Source organism: Hypomesus transpacificus, chromosome 9 (genome assembly GCF_021917145.1).
Source record: "Hypomesus transpacificus isolate Combined female chromosome 9, fHypTra1, whole genome shotgun sequence".
Classification (NCBI taxonomy): Eukaryota; Metazoa; Chordata; class Actinopteri; order Osmeriformes; family Osmeridae; genus Hypomesus; species Hypomesus transpacificus.
In genome coordinates this window covers 12,122,176-12,148,984 of record NC_061068.1, presented here as the reverse complement: position 1 = coordinate 12,148,984, position 26,809 = coordinate 12,122,176, and the positions used below count along the sequence as shown (strand labels likewise).

General features: G+C 51.9%; 1 protein-coding gene across 8 annotated transcripts in view; it reads right to left on the bottom strand.

Moving 5' to 3' along the window:
• Positions 1 to 26,809, bottom strand: part of kcnab2a (potassium voltage-gated channel subfamily A regulatory beta subunit 2a) — a 70,330-nt gene that overhangs the window by 11,511 nt on the left and 32,010 nt on the right. For 7 of the 8 annotated variants that reach the window (XM_047026280.1, XM_047026279.1, XM_047026283.1 and 4 more), the window contains 2 exons: positions 708 to 751; positions 353 to 390 (listed from right to left, as the gene is read on the bottom strand). In XM_047026280.1, coding sequence (XP_046882236.1) covers positions 353 to 390; positions 708 to 751 — 82 coding nt within the window. Of the gene's footprint in view, positions 1 to 352; positions 391 to 707; positions 752 to 13,511; positions 14,751 to 26,809 lie in introns of those variants that run through there. The other variant, XM_047026278.1, reaches the window with a different exon arrangement.

Sequence of the window (26,809 nt, the reverse complement as noted above, 5' to 3'; positions counted from 1 at the left end):
AGAGAGAGAGAGAGAGAGAGAGAGAGAGAGAGAGAGAGAGAGAGAGAGAGAGAGAGAGAAGGGATCACTGTTATGTTTTTAATTATTTAACCTCCGATCGTTCCTGCTTCGACTGTATGGTTCAGTGATTTGGCGTTCATATTACTGGGTGTGCGTATTGAGATCATGTGACATATGCATGTATGTGTGCTTAGTCTCTGGCCTGCCCTCGACATCCATGTGTTTGCAGTGTAAGCAGAAATAACCCCGGCTTTTCCAGCAGTGTGTGGGTGTGCATGTGTGTGTGTGTGGGTGTGCGTGTGTGTGTGTGTGTGTGGGGGGGACTGGAATAACCAAATCCATCTGCTCTCACCTCATCTGTTATCTGTCCTCCGAATGTCACCCATGTTCCTGTGGGGCATCAACAGAGAAACACTGTCAGCAGGCAATCAGACACAAACACACACACAGAGAGAAAGTACACACACCACACACACACACCATACTTCAACAGTTGCGCATACAGTAACTGTGGTGCAGAGAGAATACAGCTGGGATATCCTGCACCCTGTTGGAAGCCCCTTCTCACCTCACCCTGGTACAACATAGTAGCAGCAAGGCCTTTGGTGTGATACGGTTGTAAACTCTCACCTCCGGTCTGATGGCAAATGTTATGCAGCAAACATGAACACACACACACACACACCCTCTCCATTCCCAACACTTACCTAACCCTAGGCAGGACACCCGCAATCCAGACTTTCCAAGGTTTCTGTCCAAACAGATAGAAGCAGACAGAGAGAGAGAGACATAGAGAGAGAGAGACAAAGAGATATATATATATAGAGAGAGAGATATAGAGACATAGAGAGAGAGAGAGAGACATAGAGAGAGAGAGACAAAGAGATATATATATATAGAGAGAGATATAGAGACATAGAGAGAGAGAGAGAGAGACAGAGAGGGAGAGAGAGAAGGATATGTCAGCATTAGCACTGTTGATTACAGGTGAAGTGTGGTGTCGCCTGTGCTGTAAGTCACTAGAACCCATTTCACACTCCAACTTCATGTGTGTACTGCACATTTTGTGAAGTATTAAGTATCCTTATGGAAGGGTTTGGTTGGAAGGTTTGAAAGAGATTGGTGTCCCCTGGCAATCCTTGTCTAAAATACACGTTCAATAAAATATGTCTTCTCTTTCTGGGCTTGATAGGGTAATCTGCCCAGTACTGCTGGTCACCTGGTCCTATACCAGGCCTTTACTGCTAGTCACCTGGTCCTATACCAGGTCTTTACTGCTAGTCACCTGGTCCTATACCAGGCCTTTACTGCTGGTCACCTGGTCCTATACCAGGCCTTTACTGCTGGTCACCTGGTCCTATACCAGGCCTTTACTGCTAGTCACCTGGTCCTATACCAGGCCTTTACTGCTAGTCACCTGGTCCTATACCAGGCCTTTACTGCTAGTCACCTGGTCCTATACCAGGTCTTTACTGCTGGTCACCTGGTCCTATACCAGGCCTTTACTGCTAGTCACCTGGTCCTATACCAGGCCTTTGCTGCTAGTCACCTGGTCCTATACCAGGCCTTTACTGCTAGTCACCTGGTCCTATACCAGGCCTTTACTGCTAGTCACCTGGTCCTATACCAGGTCTTTACTGCTGGTCACCTGGTCCTATACCAGGCCTTTACTGCTAGTCACCTGGTCCTATACCAGTCCTTTACTGCTAGTCACCTGGTCCTATACCAGGCTTTTACTGCTAGTCACCTGGTCCTATACCAGGCCTTTACTACTGGTCACCTGGTCCTATACAAGGCCTTTACTGCTAGTCACCTGGTCCTATACCAGGCCTTTACTGCTGGTCACCTGGTCCTATACCAGGTCTTTACTGCTGGTCACCTGGTCCTATACCAGGCCTTTACTGCTAGTCACCTGGTCCTATACCAGGCCTTTACTGCTGGTCACCTGGTCCTATACCAGGTCTTTACTGCTGGTCACCTGGTCCTATACCAGGCCTTTACTGCTAGTCACCTGGTCCTATACCAGGCCTTTACTGCTAGTCACCTGGTCCTATACCAGGCCTTTACTGCTGGTCACCTGGTCCTATACCAGGTCTTTACTGCTGGTAACCTGGTCCTATACCAGGCCTTTACTGCTAGTCACCTGGTCCTATACCAGGCCTTTACTGCTAGTCACCTGGTCCTATACCAGGTCTTTACTGCTAGTCACCTGGTCCTATACCAGGCCTTTACTGCTGGTCACCTGGTCCTTTACCAGGCCTTTACTGCTGGTCACCTTAGCAGCACCTGTGCTACTGCAATGTGAGTGTGTATGTCAGAGGCAAGCGTGTGTAAAAGCGGGGATTGTGTGTGTGTGTTAGTCAGTGTGCAGTGAGATGCGAGGGGGGATGCTGCAGTGAGGTTTCCTAATCTCTCCCACCAGGCCTCCCCACTTAGTACCACCACCCCACAACCAATCACAGGCCTGAATCCGGCTACACTTTCCACAGCGACTCACTCCAGAATCGAGCACCGCTGAGCCAATCGCAGCCCAGAAACAGACCCCCACAGCTGACAGCCACAGCTTGGATTGTCTTTGTTCACATGCATATTGTATAGGAAATAATTGAGACATATGAGAACAGGGTTTGATGTGAGTCATATTAAACCCAACAATTGGTAGACAAAACCCACATCTTAAATCAGCCAGGTTAGAAAATGACAGATGGTGTAAAACAACTGCAAAGAAACGGTACTTACACAGGATATAGCACACAGATACTGTCCTCCTAGTGTACACGGTCCTTGCATTGGGTACTGACTGTTTTGGACAGCACTACTTACAACGCAGAGCTCGTCTGGGGGGTTTGAATTTCCTTCGATTTCAAGTGAGAAAATGAGATCCTTCAAACCCTGGGTTATAAAACATGATGTACTGCTTCTATCAACTCAAGCACAGGACAGCCTGAAGTGTTCAGTGTGCACTCTGTACAATCAATGTGTGTGTGTGTGTGTGTGTGGGAGCAGTGATGATGTAACATCAGTGTAGGTGTAGTAAAGCCAGTGTAGGTGTGTGCTATGTGGGACTGTCTGTTTCCGGAAACCCAAATGTATATGTTTGCGACAATTATTTCTGTGTTTAAATATACGAGAGAGGAACAGATAGACTATGAAAGATGTATGTGTGTGCGGATGGTGTGGGATTATGACTGTGTGGGTGTCTTGTGATGCCATGCTAGGGTGGCTAAATTGCTGTGGTGACTCAGAACAAACCGCTCCTTTCTTCTGCTCGGAACAGTGAGAGAATCCAAAAAGCTCCCTTTACATGACAGTCTCCAAATCAACCGCACGTTATGTGCTTCTGAGCAAGCCCAGAGAGAAGGACAAGCTTTCTTCATGTTGACAAACACTGGTGGTTCAGGTTCACTTGCAGTGTTTACACAGGCTAGCTTTGGACATCACAGGCGTACAAACACAGGCACGCAAGCGCGCGCACACACACCACACACACACCACACACACACACACAGGCGCATCTATTGAACACATTGTTTTAATATCTGGTGCTATTCTACAATGCCAATACCTCAGTGGAGAAGAACTGCTGACCTGATCTGTTGGGGACTGAGTGAGGGCATTAAGAGCTGAGAAGTGCGGCTGCATAATTACAGCGGTGATTAGGCGACGTTTGAGACCAAAGTTATTCCACGTCCTGTTATTGCGGCGTTGTTGTATAAGTGGTGTTGCATTACCGTGCTCCGACACTGTTCCCCGCAGGTGTGTTTGATAAAGCTCTTTCACAAAGAACCACGAAAGGTATTGGAAACTCATTCTGCTCTTCCTCTCTCTCTTTCCCTCTTCATCGCCCTCTCCTTTCAGTCTCTCCTCCTCCTCTTTCTCGCTCTCTTTCACCCTCCCCTTCTCCTGGACTTGTTCCCTGTGTGCTGATGATGTGCTTCGTTAGAAAGTGTTTTGTTGTGGTCATTATTTCACCAGTATGGCCTACGTGTTGTGTAGAGGCTAGTGTAGAGGCTGAGGGTGAGGCTGAGGCTGTGGGTGAGGTGGGCAGTCTGGGCTCCATGTTAGGGTTGCGTATGTAAGGGTGTTGAGTATCGCATGTTTGTATGGTTGGAGTGGTTATATGTGTGGATGTTGTGGTTATGTATGTATGGTTGATGTGGGTATGTATGGTAGCTATGGGAGAATGGTTCTTGTGGTTCGGTGTCGTTGTTTGTGGTTCTGTGGTTTGTGCAGCGTGCAGTGAGAGCAGCAGTCTGTGGGGCTGTGTGTAGCCTGGCACCTGGACAGGACACAGCTAGATGGATGACACCGTGTCCTTCCTGTCCAACACCCTCATCTATCTACCCTCTCTCCCTGCGCCTCCCAAACAACCCCCTCCCCCCCTAAACAACCCTCTCACTCCTCCCTCCCCTCCCTCCCTGCAAGCCCTGGGGAAGGTTGGCCCAGCTTCGAGAGCTGCAGTGTGTTTCAAAGTCACTAACAAGGTAAGGCAGGCTTCAGGGGGACCCGGGTAGAAGAGAGTTCACTCCAGCTCACAGGCCAGAAAGAGCAGGGGGACGCTCGTTAATGCCTCTACTGAGAGCTGTGGAAGGGTGCAAGAGGGGGTTGTGTATGTGTGTGTGTGTGTGTGTGTGGGGGGGGGGGGGGAGGGACTGTGTGAGGTTGGAAGGGGTGTGGGGTGTTGACAGACTATTGGCGATGAGGAATTAGAACAGGGTGACATAACTGAGGAGGAATGTGTTTAGCGGGATCTTTTCACTGGACATCCTCTATAAATACACCCACCTAGACAGGCAGCTCCCGCGCACACAAACAAACATACCTCTCATGTGACTGGTGGGGCCTGACTCTGCAGAGCCTCTCTCTCCTGTGTATATCTTTCCTTACTTACTCTGCTGTCTCCCTCCTGCTGTCTCCTCTCGTCAGCGCTTGGTAGTTCCTTTCCCTGTCTCCTCTCATCATCTCCTTCCCTGTCTTCTCTCCTTTTATCCTCTCCTCATCTCCTCCCCTGCATCTTCTCCACCTCCACCCTCCCATATAGTTTACGTAACATCCATTCAGGTTGAGAGAGCACCACCTACATGCTGCTCTAAAAGCAGCCCTGCTCCCCACTCCCAGCTCCCTACTCCTAGCTCCCAGCTCACTGCTCCCAGCTCCCTGATACCAGCTCCCTGCTCCCTGCTCCCTGATCCCAGCTCCCTGCTCCCTGCTCCCTGATCCCAGCTCACTGCTCCCAGCTCACTCCTCCCAGCTCCCTGCTCCCTGATCCCAGCTCCCTGATCCCAGCTCACTCCTCCCAGCTCCCTGCTCCCAGCTCCCTGATCCCAGCTCACTGCTCCCAGCTCACTCCTCCCAGCTCACTCCTCCCAGCTCCCTGATCCCAGCTCCCCACTCCCTGCTTCCAGCTCCCTGCTCCCTGCTCCCAGCTCCCAGCTCCCTGCTCCCAGCTCACTGCTCCCAGCTCACTGCTCCCCGCTCACTGCTCCCTGCTTCCTGATCCCAGTTCCCAGCTCTCTGCTCCCAGCTCTCTGAGTCCGCTGTATCCCCCCACCGCCCCCCCCCCCCCCCCCCAGGAACCCCCAGCACATACAGTACGTGTCTGTTGTGAACCTCCCTACCTACACTGAGGGAGACGACCACCACGGTCTCCCCCCCCCCCCCCACACACACACACTCCTCCAAAGCTCCTGCAGCCTCACTACAGCAGAGGGGGAGGCTGAAACAAACGGCTCATTCCGCTGCCTAGCTGCCGTTTTCGTACAGTTGTTGGTAGTAACTAACCCCAACTGTGGAAACGTGATGAAAGGACCCAATTAAAATCAGCATAGGCTACATTCCACTCCAACACTGGAAAAACAAAATGAGTAATTGCTCTGCCAATCTGCCGTCAGTTGTCATTACCAGTAAACTGTTTTGGAGTAGGGTTTGTGTGTGTGTGAGTGTGTGTGAGAGAGTGGGGGTGTATATATATATGTGTGTGTGTGTGTGTTTGCTTGGTGTTGGTGAGGATGGTGTGTATTTGTGAGGGTGGGGGTGTATGTGTGTGTATGTTTACGCGGTAGTGGTGGGGAGGAGGAGTGTGTGTGTGTGTGTGTGTGTGTGTGTGTGTGTGTGTGTGTGTGTAGTGTTGGGAGGGGCAGGGGGGGCTTAGCAGCCTGCCAGTCCCACCAAGGGGTGTCCTTCTTGGGGTCGGATCAGCCCCAAGCATCCATCCACAGTCTGCCTGTGGCCGCGAGCTTGGAAACTGCTTGGCAGGAGAGAAGAGGAGGGCAAACCTGGCTTCCAACCTGGGTGCGTTGGAGCTTTAGCCACCTAGCTTTGACCCTGCTTCTGATTGGCTGAGCACTTCAAGCCCAGAAAAGGTTTAATACTACACATTGCAGTATGGGCTCATAGACCAAGCAGCAGGCCGGCCGACCAGATGGTAACCCACTAAAACCAGTTCAGTCAAGACAATCACGTATTAGATTTGAGCATTTATTGTTACATGACATGGACATGTAGATTTGACTTTGGCGGAGTGGATGATCTAAGGGAAGCACTCCCTGCCTCCTCGATGCAACACATACATACATGACATATGAGGCAGGGAGCAATAGAGATATAATCCCCCTGTTGGATAGATACACAGACAGCATGGGGGAGAAGGGGACGGTGGAGGGTGGCAGCAGCACTGATCATACAACGACCGGGGTGAGTGTGTGCATATCCGCGCGTCTTTTAAAGACGCCTTATCGGACGTGGCCCAATGGATATGCGCTGCTACATGGGTGTGGTAGTGGGTGGAGTAAGGAAGGTGGAGTAAGACGCCTTACGTCCCCGATAACGCGCGCTGCCCGATTGCCCTGCCAGAACTAGCTGCGCTCATGAATTACACAAGACGTTGCACGCTATTGGAAAGAACCAGACCAATGGGAATGTCCGTTCTATATTCGCCATTTCCGTCCCTAGCCAGCAGCCTTTTTCGGAGTAATGTGTCTCTCTCTCTCGCTGCATTAAAGCCATGTTCACAAACTGGGGGTGGTGAGGAACTGGGAGTAGGGAAAGTGAGTCTGTCACCAGAACTTTCTACACACTATGAACTCTGCACTCAGCTCAAAGCTAACTCTCTGAAACGTCTTATGTAGCGCTTCATTGCCGTTGATGAAATACTCAGCACACACAGTACTGGGAAGAGTGCAGAACAGCAGATCAGGTGACTATGCAAGTGTCCACCTCGTTTGGGTTGGTTTCACTTGCTTGCCTCAACAATCCTAAACCTGTCTCTGTGTTTCATTTTTTTTGTCTCTAAGAGCTTTTCTCTAAAAAGCCTTCTGCAGGAATGACCCCAACCCCTGAAGCACACAAAGTTCAAAAGTCAGCCAAGCTGAGTAAATATGCTCATATTCATCTGCTGACAAAGAGTTGACAAGCAATCCGATAAGCTTATTTTATCTGGGTCATCGAAAAAGCAGGATCCAGCGGTGACCACTTGGCTAGCTATCCGTGCTGCCAGTCCTGCCAAAGCATGCATAATCCAACTACGGCAATTATCAAAATAAATGCAAGGATATCTTTTTTCTTTTTTTACAATTCTAGTATTTACAACAGCAAATAAAAAGAGTTTCTTGACAGATTAGCATTGAGGGGAATGAAAGTGTTAAATTAGTCAATTCCAGTCAGCACATCCTTGGCAGGATTCATTTGCCTATTTCCAGTGTCCTGAAGACAAAAACATGGAGGAAAGTTCCAGAGAGCTAGTGAAGCAGTTACCGCCTGTAATTAAACTGTATCAGTCAGGCAAGGAAAGAACAGCTGTCTGCATTTCCCCATTGGGTTTAGCACGGTCACATCTCTCTCCCCCCCTCCCTCCCTCTCTCTCCCTCTGTCCTTTTCTTATTCTCTAGTTATCATGCCACAGTATCTATCCCTCTCCACACACACACACACAAAACCGTTGAATGCACATATTTACAAACACACAAAGGTACAGATCAAATCTATATTTTCATCCCCCTTTCCCCCCCGACCTCTGTTCATGCACAGAAACACAAGCATCAAGCTGCCCTCGATACCACAAAATCCTTTGTAGCTTTATTAGAGTTATTGCTTAACACGCCCATGGACCCAACACCAACCAGATGTGTAGACTAATCATGTGGGGGGTTTTAATGTTTGTCTGTGCTAACTGTATATCCACAATTGTACCGGCTAGGCATGAGAAGAGTTAGTCAAGCGCTAAGGAGATGGAGGATTGTGTATACTGGATCAGCGCAGCACAGTAGACTACAGTAGGCAGCCGGCTCTCCTACTGTAGCTCTGTCTCAGTCACGTGGCTAGTAGGAGGTAGCTAGAGGCCTGGGGAGAGATGGCTGACTAACCAATGGCCCTGGAACTACAGAACACAGGCCCAACACTGGGCACGCTCCAACGCTGCCGGCGTTCGCACGCCCACAGCTTTTGTCACCCGCAACCGCCACCCGGCCCACCGCTTTCACCACCACACACACACACACACACACACACACACACACACACACACACACACACAGGATCTGCGGGGGGGGGGGGGGGGGGGGGGGGGTACGGACGGAGCAGATAAACCGACAGTGCGGATGTCTCTTTCCACTTCTGAGAGGCAGGTTCATGGACACGGACACTGAATGTCACCGTAGACATTGTGGACCTCCCCACCGTAGACCCCGCGACCAGAAGAACACCAGAACCCCCCCCCCCCCTCTGAAGTGAGCGTTGTGTCCACCGAGGCAGCCTTCACGTGTTTATGGACGCCCGCCTCACAAAGCCCTCTGTGTCTGTGAACACAAACATCTGCTTGAGGTAGAGAGCCTTCAGAAGCCATCAAACAAAGACAGGACGGGGGCGAACGAGCTGTGCCAACTGTCTGTGTCTCTCTCTCACTCTCTTCCCCCTTCTCGGAGAGCTCCCACCTTCACAACACGGCATTGTGATTCAAACACCATCTGGTGAGTGTGAGAGCCTCTCTGGCAGCAGGGAGACTAGACTGGGTGTGAGGGATTCAGCATCTTACTTTACAACTACTGTTGTGCCTGCGGTACCATCAGATATCCTGGCAGCAGGAACCGCGGCCAATTATTGCACGACACCCGCTTAGGGAGAAGTGGAGGAGGAGAAAAACAAGGGGGGGGGGGGGGGGGTGGAAGAGGAGGAGGAAGGAGAGGAGAGTAGAACGAAAGGGAGCTGATAAGAAGGGGGGGAAGGCGAAGAGGAGGAAGAGTTGAAGAGGAGGAGGAGGAAGAGGAAGAGGAGGAGGAGGAGGAGGGAGAGAAGAAGAAAGAAAAGGAGGAGGAAAATGGATGTTGAGGGGAAAGAAGAAGAAGAGGAAGAGAGGAGGAGGAAGAGGAGGAGGGGAAGGAGGAGGTGGAAGAGAGGCCGCTCCTCATGTTCACATGGCCCCTGCAGTAAAACATACTGGGCAGCGCAGCACAGGGACTCATTCTCCCGTATCAAAATGTCGGCACAAATCGGGGCTGTGTTTCAGAAAAACAACTCTCCGGAATAGGCCTGAAGTATGGGAATCTGTGTAGAAGCCATTAGGAGAGGTCCATTGACAGCACAGATGATGCGTCATGAGAAACGTCCGTGTATTCAGCTAGATCTGGTGACACCTACGGTGAAGCCTGCCCTCCAGAGAGATTGGGGACCTGAGGAGAGCTCTGACACAGCAGCAGCTCTTATAGGACTGACTCCCCACATTCACTGGCTGGCTGGTTAGCTGTTGAATGTCAGGCTGATAGGCCAGCTGGTTGGTTGGCTAGCTTACTGACTGGCTAACTAACTAGCCAGCTAACTGCAGGCCTGGTTGGCTGCCTGGCTGGATGGACGGGCTAGTCCTCAATGCCTTGGTTTCCTGAGCAAGTCTACTTTACATAATCGTAAGCCGTTCTGCGTGCATCATTAATTCAGTTCTGACTAAAGCCATTTGATCAGTTCTTGGAGGGGGGGCAGGGTGAAGGAGCCTGCCCCCAGCCCCCAGCCTGCCCACATGGACCAGTCATGCCATGCAGAGCTGCTGTCACATACGATAGCAGCTCATTCTCCGGCGAGGCGAGAACGTTCTCTCTGCACCCCCTCGGCCCCGCTCCCTCCATGCCCATCTCTTTCACTCTTCCTCCTTCTCTCCCCCTCTCCAGATCTTTCTTTGGGAGACATAGGGAGACAGGAGCTCTCTGATGGCCAGTCTGCTCAGCCTTGTTGGGGGAGTCAGTCAAGTGTGTGCTGCCCTCAGGGGCGGATCTCCGGCCCCAGCCTTAGTCAGCCTCAGATCCGGCCCAAGCCTTTGTCAGCCTCAGATCCGGCCCCAGCCTTAGTCAGTGTCGGTCCGAGGCCCAACCTCAGCCTTTGCACCAGCCTTAGCTCCAACCACAGCCCCAACCTGAGCATCTACCTCCTCCTTCACCCCAGACTCAGTCCCAGGCAGGAATGCCTACGGAGCAATATACACCATCTTGAATGACTGTGCGAATGAGTTTGGTGTGTGAGGCAGAGAGCAGATTACTGTGTGTGAGATGATAGACCTATAAGAGACCACGTCCCACCTGTGTAGTAGAACGACAATCAAACTGATTCGGTGAACAGGCCTCTGACAGATCGGATGTTGGGTTTTATGGGTTATGATAATAATATCTTCTTGGGCCATGTCGTGTCTGAGACGCAAGATTGAGCAAGTTCCATGACGTGTCAAGAGTGCGGCCTTCTGGCATTTGAACGCATTTGAATCCTCATGAACTCAAGCTGATGGTCTAATAAATGGTGCCCCCAAAAATGACCCACCTGCTATCTGCGGTTCCCTGCTGAAACGCAGTGAGAGCTGGCAGGCGGTATCTGAGTGTGTTGATGACTGCTCGGTTCGGTGCTAAAATGTTCAAGTGGTACTGTGGCTGCGACGGCCCATTTCCTCGTGCTCTGCAGAGCTGACAAGCTTTACTTCTGCAGACATGTGAGACAGATCCACACTGACAAGAGAACAGATTAGCCCAGGCGGCTACCTCAGACACTGGGCTTATGAAACGCAAACACACGCGCTCACGCGCACACACTACCGCACGCACACACACACACACAATAAATCCCTTTCTGATTCTGATTACTGTGCAAAAGCACATATGTTTAACATTCAGGAGAAGCATTCAGAATCACAGACACACACAAACACGCACACACAAACCGCCTATTCTGCCTTCTGAATTGTAATGAGGCAACATCCAGCCTGAAGCAGGCGTCCTCTCATTCGACATCATTAAACTAAATAGCAATTCAGTGTGTCAACATGGCTTACTAGCCCCCAGCCGATCTGATGGGAGGTCCCCCGCTGAGCCTTCCTGAGAAAAAGTACCGGAAGAAACCAGATCTGCCCCCGTGGAATTCGATCCTGCCCCCCCCTCACCCCCGCTTTAGGAGCTCATGGCAGCCCGGAACATCTGCTTACTGTAAACAACGTGGCTCTGAACCTGATCTGCACACCAGAGCTCGTTAAGACGTCTGACATGAGCTCGTCCTGTTCCGGAGGGACACATTCTGACCTCTCCGTCTCAAACACCTGATGACGGGAATGTGTGTCCGAACCACCTCTGCTACTCAATCAACGCGAGCCCCGCGGCCCTCCTCGTACCCCTTCCCCTGCACCGGGCAGTGTCGGCGTTCCAGGCTGTTCCGCTGTGACTCCATGTTATGCACAGTATATCAGAGGGGATGGTAAGTGTGGGTCCATTCCTGAGATCCTCAGCCACTCATTTAAAACTACTGATGTAAGAGCTCTGGTGACAACAGCACTGTTAGATGTGTCTGGTACTGCATCAGCCGTCAGGTAGGACAATTTATAGGTTGAGCTGTTTTTTCTGAAACGTAAAAGTAGCACGGGTGCTGACAGGAATGTACCGCGGCCAGGTGACGTCAAGTCTGTTGAAATTACAAATCTGAAATGCTTTGCTAAATATGGTCAGTGGTTAGCCTCGCTCGCTTGCTAACATCTCAACTCTGTAAACACAGTGGTATCAGCTGAAGCTAGACGCATACGTGTCTTTGGCTAGCCCCTGCCTCTCCCCTGCCTCTCCCCTGCCTCTCCCCTGCCCTCTCCCCTGCCTCTCCCCTGCCTCTACCCTGCCCTCTCCCCTGCCTCTCCCCTGCCCTCTCCCCTGCCTCTCCCCTGCCTCTCCCCTGGCCTCAAGTCTGTAAGTAGAAACTTTAATCATATAAATTATTCAGTTCACTCACACAAACCTTTTGCAAGTGTTTTTTTTCTTTTTTCTTCTGTGAACGCATTTATGCAAGTGCATTTTAAAATGTATTTGTGCTTGCTTGCTTCCAGTTAGAGCACTAGAGTAAGGGTGGACATTTGTGCCACATGTCAGCGTGTCTACAATGTCTGTCTCTTCGGGGTGCAGAGTGACACAAAAATAACACACACTTAACTCATGAAATGAACGAGTCATTCATTTAGGAGTAGTCACACATGACTAAAATAAGTACTCTTACTCATCCCATTAAAAAAAAATAAGTGAAAAAAGAAAGTTGAAAAGCTTATTTGCATGGGGACTTTCATTTAAGCTTGGTTCCTATTGAGCAGTTCAAGCAGTGGCTAGTGTGCACTGATAAGTGAAGGGATTACCACATCAATACAGTCAGGGGAAATTAAACCACAGTGATTTAAGATAGTGTCAGTTAATCTCAAACCACTAAAGCAGAGTACAGCAGATTAAACGGAACTGCTTTGTTTGAGCCACCAAGTTTCACAGACCGCATGTTCATGCCCTGGTGAGGTGGAACTACATAATCACCTAACAGACGATGGACTGAGTCCAGATGACATCATCCTGTTGTAACGTCCTGCACACTACGCACCTGGTTAAACACCAAGAACCACAGAAGATTGGCACCAGGCTTTTGCTATAGGTAAAAACTGAAATATTGAAGCAAAAACTACAAACTTGATATCCATAGACCATTTGATATGTATAAAACGACCCACATCTCATTCCCTCCCCATGTCCCATCTGGACCATAGCCCAGGCCAGTCCTGGTAGTGGAGATGAGGACGCGAGGAGGTATGTGAAGTGTACAACACCAAAAGTCCTACCTACAGCATACTATCAAACTAAACCAAATTGAACCTCCAAAGACCATTGTCAGTAACATATCTTACACAGTAACTAACACACCAAAAAAATCCCTCATTGTCACAACTGTGCAACACAAATCCTGTATCTCTGGTGAGTTCAACTCCATTACTACACAACTACAGACAGGAACCATCTCAACCTCAATAGGCCGTGCCGACATTCACGAAAAAAACATTCAAAACACAACTCCCTTATTGTCACATTGGGATCATAGATCAAGGGTAACACCACAGGAGTTGGTCCTACCAGCGGACTCAGTCCTACTGAACCAGCAGAGTTAGTGCCATCAGCAGAGTTAGTCCTACTAAAATCATCAGTCCTACCAGACGACCGGGTCCTAACAGCAGTCAGTCCCACCAGAGGACTGGGTCCTACCTATACTTCATCCCGGTCCTCATGCTCTGCTCGCTGGACGAGGGCACGTTCTGGACGGAGAGCTGGCCCAGGCTGCGTGCCACCATGGCCACGGCGCGGAACTTGCTCCTGGTGCCCGTGTTGGGGCTGTTGGCGTTCTGCCGGTTCAGACGTTCCTCCGTGGTGCGGCTGACCCCGCCCCGGTGCTCGGTGCAAACGAGCGACACCTGCATGGCGGCGAGCGGTCGGGCTGTGGGGCCGCGTCCACCAGACGGAAAGCGGCGTCCGTGTCCGGATCAATCCGCCGGTCGGCCGGTCGGCCGGTCGGTCTGCTGTCCCGTCCCACTAGATGTGGACAAAGAAGCGACTCCGGCTGGGCGAGCGGAGGAGTGGAGAGAGGCAGGGGTGCGGAGGGAGAGAGGGATCCCAGTGAGAGTGGGAGACGGCCGGGCTCCGTGTCTGCGTCCTCACCCGCAGCTGGGGGAGTGAGTATGGAGGCAGGGGGAGCGGAGAGAGAGCAGGCGAGGGTCCGGGAGAGGAGAGCCCTGGAGGGATTTGGTTTCCCAGCCGAAAACAACCTCCTCCTCAGAGTGTTGCGGCTGAGCGACTGTCCACTCCCTCTCCCGCAGTCGCCAACAGCCGAGCGCCACAAACTTCACACACACACATTCACCACACACGTACACACCACTGTCCCGGTGCGGCTACAGAGATGCGCGCAAACGCGCGAAACTCCCCCCCCCCCCCCCCCTTCAAATAACGAGCTTGTGCGCGCGCGAGCGAGCGGTCCTGCGGAATCCGGAGAGAGTTCCCAGCAGTGTCGGCGTGTCCTCTGTCCCTCCGTCAGTCACACTCTCGCTCCCGCCTTCATCACAACCACATCGCGAGCAGCCCCACAGGCGGATTCCCCCGACCCCCTCCCCTCCTCCTCCTGTCTCCTCCTCCCGCAATTTCCTCTTAATCTGAGCTCAGCGCTCGGAGATAAGACTCTGGCTCTGCCGGGCTGCGGGGAGCCCCGGACGGGAGAGGAGGGTGAAGAGAAGAGGGAGCTGTCGTGCCTCTGGGTTCCAGCAGGACTCGGTGGTCGCGGTAGAGGGTCCTGTCAGGCAGCCGCCGGGCTGAGGGGCTTATACACACACGCTCCGTGGTGCTCTGAGGGGCCAGCGAACATTCCCCCGCTCACAACCCCCTCCTCTGAACGTAGCCTGGATTAAATTTACATGTATGCCCTGTGCTCAGCACAAAGAGACCGGGAGAGAGGGAGAGAGGGAGAGAGAGAGAGAGAGAGAGAGAGAGAGAGAGAGAGAGAGAGAGAGAGAGAGAGAGAGAGAGAGAGAGAGAGAGAGAGAGAGATAGAGAGAGGGGGGATAGAGTGTGCAGGCTGCAGAGAGGAGGAGAGTGGGAGGGGATATATGAAGAGAGCTATTGAGGAAGCTACAGTGGTGTGAGAGAGAGAGAGAGAGAGAGAGAGAGAGAGAGAGAGAGAGAGAGAGAGAGAGAGAGAGAGAGAGAGAGAGCGTGAACAGAGAGTGTGTGAAAAAGAGAGAGATAGATAGAAATGGAAACACAGATCTATAAAAAGATAGGGAGAGATAGATGAGTTGTGTCTACAGAAGCCCTCATCAGAGGGCTGGTTTATGTCTGATGATGATCCACTTCTCATTCTGTCTTCCTGTTTCAGCAGTTTGATGCTATTCAGTGTTCTGCATGCTGGTTCAACCCCAGTCCAGTCTAGCAGGAGGGCTGAGAGGAATGTTCTTGGTTCCAGAATGCTCCGGGTTTCAGAGTGGCCTCAGGCCCCTTGACCAAAGGGGGTCGTTCAATCTACCATGACATATTAATTATGTAACTTCATATGCCATCATCTGGAGGTCAATGCCAGGACCCGGGTGAGGCTCAGCCATCCTGCAGCTGAGGCTATGACTACTGCCGTGGCAACCCCCCTCCCCTCCTCCTCCTCCCCGCCCCCCCCACCTCCCCACCCCATGAAGCGTGACAACATACATAAACAAGAATTATTCAGTTTTTTTTCTTCCTTTAACTGATTAATTGCATTTTCATATCAACAAAACAGCGGGGCAAATATACAATAAATGGAAAGAAGAAATGCTTAGACTGTGCGCCCAATTACTGCCTGTGCGCTGCGCTATTGTGGTGATGGTGATTGGCAGAACAAAGAGGACGTTCAGCGGAGGCTCTATACTGAATGGATTTGCCTGGCTTAATATGATAATGGCAGAGGGTCAAAGTGAACAGGACTGTAACTGAAGTAAACGGTGAGGTAATTGGAGTCAAAGCGGCGTTGGCTCCGGAGCAGAATAGGAGAGGGGGAGAGAGAGAGGAGGGTGGAGATGTGGAGGAGGGCAAGAGAGAGGGGGAGCAGAGTACATAGAGAGAGAGAGAGTTGGCGGAGAGGGGAGCGGAGAGAGAGGAAGGAGGGCAGAGACGGGTAAAAAGGGCAGAGACAGGGAGGGAGCCAGGAGGGCAGGGAGAGAGGTCGGAGAACAGACTAAGCGGGAGAAGAGTAAAGAGAACGAGAGAGAGGGGAGGAGAGCCAGTAATTCAATCCCCTCTGCCTTATCTAACCCCAGCAGCGAACTGGCCTGCCGGAGAGATCATTAAAAGAGATGGCGTCAGGAAGAGACAAGTGGTAGGCCAGTGGAAGAGGCAACCCCCACGTCAAGGAAGAGTGAGTGGACGAGAGACTGCCAACCGACAGCACTATTCTTAGACACCTGACCTTCTGTTCTCCAGCACACTGAAATAGAAACCGGGAGGAAAAACTGCAGGTTTAAAAACGGAACCTCAAATATCTAGTTGATTTCACACGCTCCGGTGAAAGGAAGCAGTAGCGTGTTTGCCTGACCTGTGTGTGTGTGGGGGGGGGTGGGGAGGGGGGGTACTGAACGTACGTGCATGCACTTGTGTTTGTGCGCATCCTCCGTTTACAGCTATCTTCTCGTGTGCAGGGTCCGGCTTAGGAAGAAATGCCGTTTCTCTCTTACACACACACACATGCACACAAACACACACTCTCAGGAATAACAGAGCAGTGAGGTGAGACGTATCCTGCCCTACCTCCTCACCCCCTCACCTCCTCACCCCCTCACCTCCTCACCCCTTCACCCCATCTCACAAAATCTCACCAGAAACATGAAACCTCAGTCCGCTCTGCTCCGGGGTGCCAGGTTGTCGTCCTACTGGTGTAGGAACGTGTGTTTGGGATTTGCTAGCGTGTATTTGGCCGAGGCAGGGCAGAGGCCAGAAGAGAGGCCAGGAGAGAGGCCAGGAGAGAGGCCAGAAGAGAGGCCAGGAGAGAGGCCAGGAGAGAGGCCAGGAGAGAGGCCAGGGAGGGTACAGACTGGGAGGACAGGCTGTGGAATCCTCCCCACACACACACACACACACACACACAGTACCCTCTCTCACTCAGACACAAACACACCTTCTTCCCCCACATACACACCCACCCCGCACACACCCATACACACACACCATTCTCAACCTCCCACACCCCAAAACACACTCCCGCTACCGAACCACCTCGCTGCGACGGGGCAGCTGTCCGAGCTGAGAAGGATACGCCGAGCGTATCTGTGGTTACCGTTGCCGGGCGCCGAGTGATCTCCTGTCCTTATCACGGCTGAGCATTGCGCAACTCTGTCAGGGATTGAATATCCACGCAGCCCATTCCCTCGGAGTGAGCCGGGGTGATCAATACAACCATGCGTCATCACACTGAGCAGCCGCCCGTCACCTGCGCAGAGATCAATACGTCCACAGCCATCTGCCGGTGATTGATAGGCACATGGTGCATGAAGTCAGCCTGACCGACTGCTGCTTGGATCCAACATGGACAGGGCTGTGAAGACGGGGGAGATCCACAGCTGCGAGGGCTGTCAGCTATGTGGGAGTGGATGTCCCCTTCTCTTAAAGCAGTGGTCCTAAACCTATAAAGGGTGTCGAGTGATACCAGGGGGTGCCAACAGGAATGAGGACATACACAGTCATTACAGACATTCGCAGAAACAACTCCCCATTTCCCAGGAGAGGCTGACTGAATCCTTTTGAGCTTCACTGCTCTAGACTTGGTCGACGTCCTGTTGGTCTACAGTTTGATGCCAGGACGACTGAAGCGCGACGAGGGGACCTGGGTTCGGACCCCTCCCAGTCACACACCAAAACCCTTTCCGGCCCGTGTGGAAGGACGCCACTGAATGGACACGGAGGAGAGGTGAGCCAGGGGGATCCCGAGTGTTGCTTGAGGCAGCGCACGATCATGACGGCCAGACACCATGACTGTGAGGCGCTCCATGCTTCAGTGATCCACACCAGGACAGGAGTCCTCACACGACATTAAACCCTCCCTGCTCCATTCAACTGTTACTGATGAACACGGGAAAGGAACGAGGGGGCATAGAGGAGAGAAACAAGAGAGAGAGAGAGAGAGAGAGAGAGAGAGAGAGAGAGAGAGAGAGAGAGAGAGAGAGAGAGAAAGAGAGAGAGAGAGGACAAGGGTGAGAGGAGATTAGAGAGAGAAAGAGAAAGAGAGATTGAAAGAGAGAAAGAGCAAGAGAATTAGATATAGAAAGGGAGAGAAAGAAAGAGAGAGATGGAAAGAAAGGGAGAGAGAGAGAGATCGAAAGAGACAAAGAGAGATTGAAAGAAAGGGAGAGAGAGAGAGATGGAAAGAGACATCAAATGTGAGAAAGTGAGTAAGACAGTAAGGAGTTGGAGCACGCTGCCTGACGCGTGCAGGGTTTCTCTGTTGACGGTCACAGCCAGTCAGCGTCAGCGTTAGCGCGCCGCAGAGTCTCAACTTGATATCTCAAAGTCTTACTCTGGGATCAACAATGTAGCCTTGTCTGACCCCCCCTCCCCTCCCCGAGTCTGCAAACAACCCCAACTTCAAACTACTGACCGACACTGATTCCATCTTGGTCTAATGTTACCGTCGACCTGTCAGCTGTCAGCTTGTCAATGAGACCCCGGTTCCAACCCGTTAGGGTGCCTTGGTTTAGGGTGATGATGTCCTCCACCCCCCCTCCGGACAGGAGGGCTGTGATGCGAGGACACCACAGTCCTGTAGGCCCGAGATCCACTCACTAAATAATGAACATCAGCTCATATTGATGTTCATTGTTTCTGGTGAGGAACACGGGTCATCTGATCTGTGTTCGCCAGCAGCTTCACAACAAAGCCTAACAACGAAATATAGCCTCCCTCCCTCTCCCTCTCAGCCTCTCTCTTCCCACTCTGCGTCTCTCCAGCGTCCTCCCGCCTGCTACAGGCCCGGCCTCAGCCACCTCTCTCTGAGTAAGAGCCCAGGGTGTGCTTAATCCCGAATCCAGCCGACCTCCCTAGCGTCCCACTCCATCACTCCGAGGGCGTTGAGGAGGGTGAGGGGGAGGACAAGGAAGAGAGAGAGAATAGACTGAGCCGCACGTGTGCCTCCTCGGATCACCACTACGGCGGAGGCCGGATCACACGGTTCAGGTCCGCATGCGAGGGGAGCCGAAGCCCGGGGCCATGCGCCACACACAGCTTGGCGGAGACGACTGGAGGAATATCGGACAACTATAAATACACCGGAACAACGAACAACAATCTCGTGCTCGCTGTTGTCCGGTGCGTTTGGCTGCAGGGCAGTACACACACTTTCACATTTGTGCACACACACACACACACACACACACACACACACACACACACACACACACAGACAAAGCTTGACAAATGGCTGGCTCTGCCCTCAGTGCAGCTGGGGGCTTAGCCAATCAATAATGCCATATCATAATGATGCCTCTGGGAAAGCCTCAGATGCCAAGCCCTTTACTGTAGTTCTAGCCTTCTGCCTCCCCTAGCCCCACGCCTAGCCTCCTCCCTCCCCTAGCCCCAGGTCTAGCCTCCTCCCTCCCCTAGCCCCAGGTCTAGCCTCCTGTCTCCCCCTAGCCCCAGGTCTAGCCTCCTGCCTCCCCTAGCCCCAGGTCTAGCCTCTTGTCTCCCCCTAGCCCCAGGTCTAGCCTCCTGTCTCCCCCTAGCCCCAGGTCTAGCCTCTTGTCTCCCCCTAGCCCCAGGTCTAGCCTCCTGCCTCCCCTAGCCCCAGGTCTAGCCTCCTGTCTCCCCCTAGCCTCAGCCTTCAGCCCTCTTCAGACTGGCCTGGTCTGGTTTTGTGTCTGTCCCTTCATTTAAGAACCCTCTGATCTTGAATGTCTTTATGTGTACTGGCTGTGCAGACCATCCAGATCTCTAGGCCAGAGATCAGTGAGGACCTTGGTCTGGTTCTGTCCAGGCTGCTTCAGCAGGTCTGTCTGTCTGTCTGTTGAGCTTGCTGTGCTGACAAGTACATACTGACTAGCACTCCCGTCCTCAGATAGGAGAGATTCCTTTGAAGCCAGCAATCAAATCGGGGTATTAATGTCTTAAAATAACTCTCGTTCCCCGCCGGGTAAGTATTCTGCATCTCTTTCTCTCCGTCTCTCTCTCTCTCTTTTCCATCCCTTTTCTCTACTCTTTTCATCTCCCTTTCCTTCCGTTTCCAAAACAACTCCAGAGACGGTCTGTCCCATGTGCTAGGAGGCCAGTGTGTGCTGCAGTATCCCAGAAAAGGGGGAATCTAATGTGTGACAAGTGTGTTAGGCGTGTGTAGTGTGTGTGGGTGTGTGTGTGTGTGCCTGTAGGAGAATGATGCAGACTCGTGTTACAGCTACCCAGCTGTCCGGACAGGTTTCATTTCCACTGACTGAGGCTTTAATTGAACAACATTAGAGAGGGACCCAAGCAACTGAGATGGACAGAGACAGATAACTGGCGGAGGCTGACTGGCTGGCAAAGCATTGGAGTGAGGCAGGGTGGAGAGGCAGGGTGGAGAGGCAGGGTGGAGAGGCAGGCAGGGTAGGGAGGAGGGAAGCAGGGTGGAGAGGTAGGGTGGAGGGAGGCAGGGTGGAGAGGTAGGGTGGAGGGAGGCAGGGTGGAGAGGTAGGGTGGAGGGAGGCAGGGTGGAGAGGTAGGGTGGAGAGGCAGGCAGGGTAGGGTGGAGGGAAGCAGGGTGGAGAGGTAGGGTGGAGGGAGGCAGGGTGGAGAGGTAGGGTGGAGAGGCAGGCAGGGTAGGGTGGAGGGAAGCAGGGTGGAGAGGTAGGGTGGAGGGAGGCAGGGTGGAGAGGTAGGGTAGAGAGGAGGGAGGCAGGGTGGAGAGGCAGGGTAGAGAGGTAGGGTGGAGGGAGGCAGGGTGGAGAGGCAGGGTAGAGAGGAGGGAGGCAGTAGAGAGTGTCAGGGTGGAGGGAGACTACAGTGGGTCCAGCTGACTGGCAGGATGGTGGGAAAGATGCAGGGAAGAGAGGCGGTCCCGAGGCATGGGGGTTAGGGTGGAGAAAGAGGTAGAGAGAGAGAGAGAGAGAGACAGAGAGAGATGGATATTGTATGGAGTACTAGCCTTTCCAACCTATACGTTATAATTTGATTTCCGTCTTTTTCCTTTTGGGTAGAGAGAACTGGGATCCCTGCTTATGTAACATGGAGGGCCCGCTGGGCTGCACTGACTGTGTGTGTGTGTGTGTGCGTCTGTGTGAGTATGTGTTTGTGAGCGTGTGTGAGCAAGTGAGTACCGCATGTGTGTGTGTGTGTGAGCAATCTTAGCATGTGTGTGTGTGTGTGTGTGAGCTCCACACACGGCCCAGAGGAGAGCCGCGCTGGCGGCCATGCAGCCCCCCCCCCCCCCCCAGAGCGAGGGCTTGTGTAACACGGTGTGACTGAACTACAGTCCATCCAGGAACCACACCGGAGACCATCACCTGAGGACAGGAGATGGAGGTAGGGGGGGAGGATAACCTGTCCTCTCCTCCCGTACATCCACTCCCCTGTCTTGGAGAGTTTGTCAGCCGCGGGCCTCGTGGAGTGAGGAGAGGGGAAGCTTAGTCACTGCAGCCTAAACCCCCCCCCCCCCCCCCCCCCCCCCCCCCCCTCGTTCTCTCAGGACTCTAAGCCAGAACCTTCTCATTGGATTTCCACTTAACTCCATTTCAACTGGAGAACTCCTGCTCTGAGGATCATGTACAGCAGGCCTCGTACTACCAGTGATCAACATTTCCTTTGTCACCTACGACTTGTAACCCGAGCCGAGCGACACAGATAGCAAGAGGCCTGTGACACTGCTGAGCTGACGGGGATGAGTAGAGACACGCGACACCTGGAGCGTTGTGCCGCTTCCTTAGGCTGAAGATACGACGCCTCGCTCCTCTGGTCCAAACACCTAAAGAGCATTTTCCAACTCAGCTTTTGGAAAGTGTCTACATGGTCCAGGATCTAGGATCTTGGAAGGGGAGGGCGGGGGGGGGGGGGGGTTAAACTTGGGTGGAGAGCCAGCTGGCTTTCTTCCCTGGGGGGAGATGATTGGGTGGCCGACTCCCAGGGAGGCAGAGGAGGGACACACACACACAGCCCACCCCCCACACTAACCCCCATCACCTAGGCCGGATCACAGATCACACGGTCAGCTAGCTGGGTACCACTAACTGTGGAGTGATACCCACCTCTACGGTTACAGACAGTAAATCAGTGACCTTCGTATTCACGGCGGCCTGCCCTTCTTACTCAAGAGCTGAGGAGAGAGGAGAGGAGAGATTGGGTGACAGGTGCTGTTCTAGCTTCAGCTAGACTGGATCCAGAGCTGCCTCCCCAGGGGGCCTCAATAATACATGAGACACAACCAGAGTGACGAGGGAATCTTCAGAGGAACAAGTAGAGCAGAAAAAGAGGGCTACGCATCCAGGCCTGAGAGAGAGAGAGAGAGAGAGAGAGAGAGAGAGAGAGAGAGAGAGAGAGAGAGAGGGAGGGAGAGGGAGAGGGAGAGAGAGAGAGACAGAGACAGAGACAGAGACAGAGACAGAGAGAGAGAGAGAGAGAGAGAGAGAGAGAGAGAGAGATGGAGGGGAAGAGAGAGAGCGATGGAGAGAGAGAGAGAGACAGATGGAAAGAGAAAAAGCTCAAAAGAATGAGAGAGAGATGGAAAGAAAGAGAGCTGGAAAGAGAGAAAGAAACAGGCAGAGCGAATGATAGAGGGGAATGGTGCATGAAATGAGAAAATCTATACATAGGACAATTAAAGGAAAGTTGTCAGGTACAACAGATCAACACAGAAACCCAACAACCCAAACCCAAAGTATTATCTGACCATCATCCAAGACAATTAATAAAAGTTAGAAGTGTTACCAAGATAACAGGACTAACAAAGCTAGCAAGGCTATCAAACTAATAAGGCTACCACGCTAACAAGGCTACCACAGCTAACAAGGCACACATGGCTATCAAAGCTAACCAGCACACTGGATCAGGACTTGCTATCAACACCCACTGTAGGGACTGAGACAACATGTACTAGCAGGGCAACATAGCATGTTCTAACGCAAACGTAAGAGGGTAGCAAGAGTGTGCAGGCAGATCAATTATGATGATCCAGAGTGTCCAGTGTTTGGTTAGGAAACTAATTAACGTCAAGGAGTCTGACACACACAGACAGCCTATCTGATGGTCCAGTCTGGCACACACAGACAGCCTGTCTGATGGTCCAGTCTGACACACAGACAGCCTGTCTGATGGTCCAGTCTGACACACACAGACAGCCTGTCTGATGGTCCAGTCCAAGCACAGCCCGCACAGCACAGCACACAGCCTGGTCACAGCCCAACAGCACACATCCCACTATATCACTATCCACTGACGAGATCAGAACAGGCTATGCTGGATTGAAGAGACAAGTTCTACTCCAGCGAACATACTTATGGAATGTTTCAAAGAATCAATTGGAACAAACGTTGTTCCGTTGAAGGGACTAGAGTACGTTCTACTTCAGTGAACACACTGGAGCAAGTTATGTTTCGCTGAGCGGACTAGAACAAACGATGTTGAATTAAACATGCTAGAGCAAGGTATGCTCCTCTGAACGGATGAGTACAGTCCAGGTCCTGCTGTGCTGACTGGTGGAGCCAGAGGAGCACAGAGGGGTGCTGATGCAGAGCTACTGCCACCTAGAGGTGAAGACCGTACTCACACTTAAGGAGCACATTCGATCCTGATATGACACCATATATGAGAACGCAGTCAACGAAAAATATCATGAACATTATTCTGAGGTACTGGGCTTGAAACAAGTGAAGAGAGCAAGCTAATATAGACAGTTAACGGCCAGACGGTGGTGTCTGGGAGGAGTATAGCAGAGGGATAGTGGGTAGTGTGTGACTGGCAGTGAAAGCTGTGGGTAGGCCAGGTGGAACGTGGACACAACCTAGTGGTCAAAGGCAGTCCCTGCAAAAGGTCGAATACAGCACTGCTGTGGTCACAGACAGTTCAATCAGTCAAATCCAGAGACATGATTTTTGGGGGTCATTTCATGCAGTATGAGATCGATCAAATGAGATCCCAAACGATGATAATGGTAGATAGGAGATAAAAGTGTCTGCTAAAGTGAATTGAATGTAACCTAATGGAGAGCTTTCTTGAGGCTAAAGTGGCATCATTTTCCTTCTCTGAAAAGAATATCATTAATTAAGAGCATGAGTACAGTGCATTAATGTATATGTGACGAAGGTTCAATGTCCATTACTGTGTGATTATCTATGCAGACAGGCTGGCCATGATCAATATCTCTGTCTCCCACTCTAAAGAGAGAGAGAGAGAGAGAGAGAGAGAGAGAGAGAGAGAGAGAGAGAGAGAGAGAGAGAGAGAGAGAGAGAGAGAGAGCTGAGGTAATTTCCTCTCTTCCTCCCTCCAGCAAGTCAAAGGTTCCCCTCCATTAAATCCTCACAACCCCCCTTACCCTATTACCACTCTCTCCCCCCCCCTCCCCCTTCTCAGCCCTACCCCCTCAACCAATCACCATAATCCACCCCACAACCCCACTCCCTCCCCAACCCACCTCCCTCAGCCAATCAGCCCCTCTTCCCTACAACCCCCACCCCGTCCTCCCTCACCCCACCACCTCATCTGGCAGTCCAGGTCAGAACAAGTTGTTCTCTAAGACACCAGAGAAAGTTTTCCAAAGTCAGTCACACGCACACACACACACACAAACACACACACACAATCACTCACTTGTATCCAGTCTCAACACTGGACACTACAATCACTTGTTGAGCCGAGAGCATATAATCACCTCAGACAGGTAGATAGGATCCCAGCAATAGATCTTTGTGGGAAGGCGAACACGTGTGCTCCGTTGACTGGGAGGCTCGTGTTAACGTCAGGGAGCAGGCCTCCAGCCTGTTTAAGCACTGCTCCTGTTAATTAAGATAGAGCTCAAAGGGATGCCATGCAATCCTAGCTAAGCAGCTGTAAGCAGATAGCTGCTTTAATTCCTCTGAGTGCTCACTGCACTAAACCTGCACCTGTGTGTGTGTGTGAATGAGAAAGAGAGAGGTTGATAGACTGAGTGAGTTTGTGTGAATGTGTGTGTGTGTGTGTGTGTGAGAGAGACTGTATATATGTGTGTGCGTGAGTTTGATTGACAGTGTGAGCGAAAGAGAGAGAGAGAGGGAGAGAGAGAGAGACAAAGAGAGAGAGAGAGAGAGAGAGAGAGAGAGAGAGAGAGAGAGAGAGAGAGAGAGAGAGAGAGAGAGAGAGAGAGAGAGAGAGAGAGAGAGAGACAGAGAGAGACAAAGAGAGAGACTGTACGTGCATGAAAAACATGCCCCAAGCACACCCTGCTCCGAGAGCGACGTTGTGTAAGATCTCGACCACGCAAAAAAACGCACACCTGAAATAGTCATGAGCAGGAGTCAGAGGTGGCATGTACCCGCTGACCCAATTACTGTCCTAATTACAAGATGGCCATCGATGAGGACACAGGAGCTAGCGAAGCCCTGCCGCGTTAGCCTCCCACACACCAGCTTATGTTCCCGGAAAGAAACCAATACTGTCACAGTGTCACGCCACAAACCAGAGTCACATCCAACCACGCCAGGTCCCTCTGTACCCCAGGATAGACCCAGAGGAAAGCAAGGGGGACACGACACAGGCTGGGACCCCGGGTTTGGGAGCTCCTTGAGGGGGAAGAGATTAGCAGGGACTGGAGCTGAATTCACCCTGCCTGTGGGCTTTAAGGGGAATGGCTGGAGAAGGAGAGCTTTACGCATGGTTCTCTGGGATGATTACCTGGTTCTGTGGGTCAGACTATAGGGCGAGGCACCGTGCCTGTTAATGGTAACCTGAATCTCTTTTTTTTTTCTCTCTCTCTCTCTCTCTCTCTTATTTGCTCCACCCTTTTGTCCCTCTCGATCTCTTTTTCCCTTGCTAATTATCTGTCATTCTCTGTCCCTCTCCCTCTGTCCCTATTCCTCTCTCTCTCACACACACTTTCTCCCTCTCTTCTCTCTCTCTTTCCTATTACACTGCCATTACCTTAGACCGTCATGGAACGTTGACTGAGCTTTAGTGCAGTGCTGCAACACACACACACACACACACACAGACACGCACACACACGCACACACACACACACGCGCGGTTGCTGCCACATTGTTGTGCCTGAGCACAACAGAAGCTCTCCAGCATATCTGGCTACCTTTCCGAGCCAACCACACCACATCGTGACAATGCTCTGAACCGCCCTTTGACCTTCAGTGAAAACATCCATCAGAGACCCGTGTCACAACAACAGCCGCTAACCCAGCTCAGGGCCCTGGCTAGCCTGCCTCTGGCTCTGAACACCACTGAAGCACCCACGAGATGCATCTGTTCAGACAACAGCAGGTCAGTTAGCCTGGACTGTGGTCACGAGCCAATTACAACAACAACAATGTCAAGTTTAAGCATTGTGCCTGACTGACTGCACAGCACATCAGGGCTTTTGTGTGTGTGTGTGTGTGTGTGTGTCAATAGGGACATCAACACACAACCTTGACTTTGAGTCCGCCATGTTGTCACCAGATGAATCGTATCAAACCTCGATACATCTCCGAAGGATCTTTCACTGTAGAGAATACACATTTGGAAGGAGCTCAGAAGCTAGGGGGGCGAGTCCAGGGGAGAGGGGTCCCCTGCTCCCTGAGCGAGGGGAAAAGGAGCAGAGAAAGTTAGTTTGAGGGAGATTTTTAAGGGGCCAGGTAAATCCTTCAGGACCACTGTGTCCTTCCCTTCCTGTTAGTCTAATATGCCAGCAGCGACCTACATGATTAAAATAACCCTCTGCCTCCAGGCTGCCACAGCAGTAGCCCGGCCAGAGGACGCAGTGGACACGCTGCACTGATGCTACGCTAGCTGCACTGATGCTACGCTAGCTAGCACTGATGCTACGCTAGCTGCACTGATGCTACGCTAGTTGCACTGAT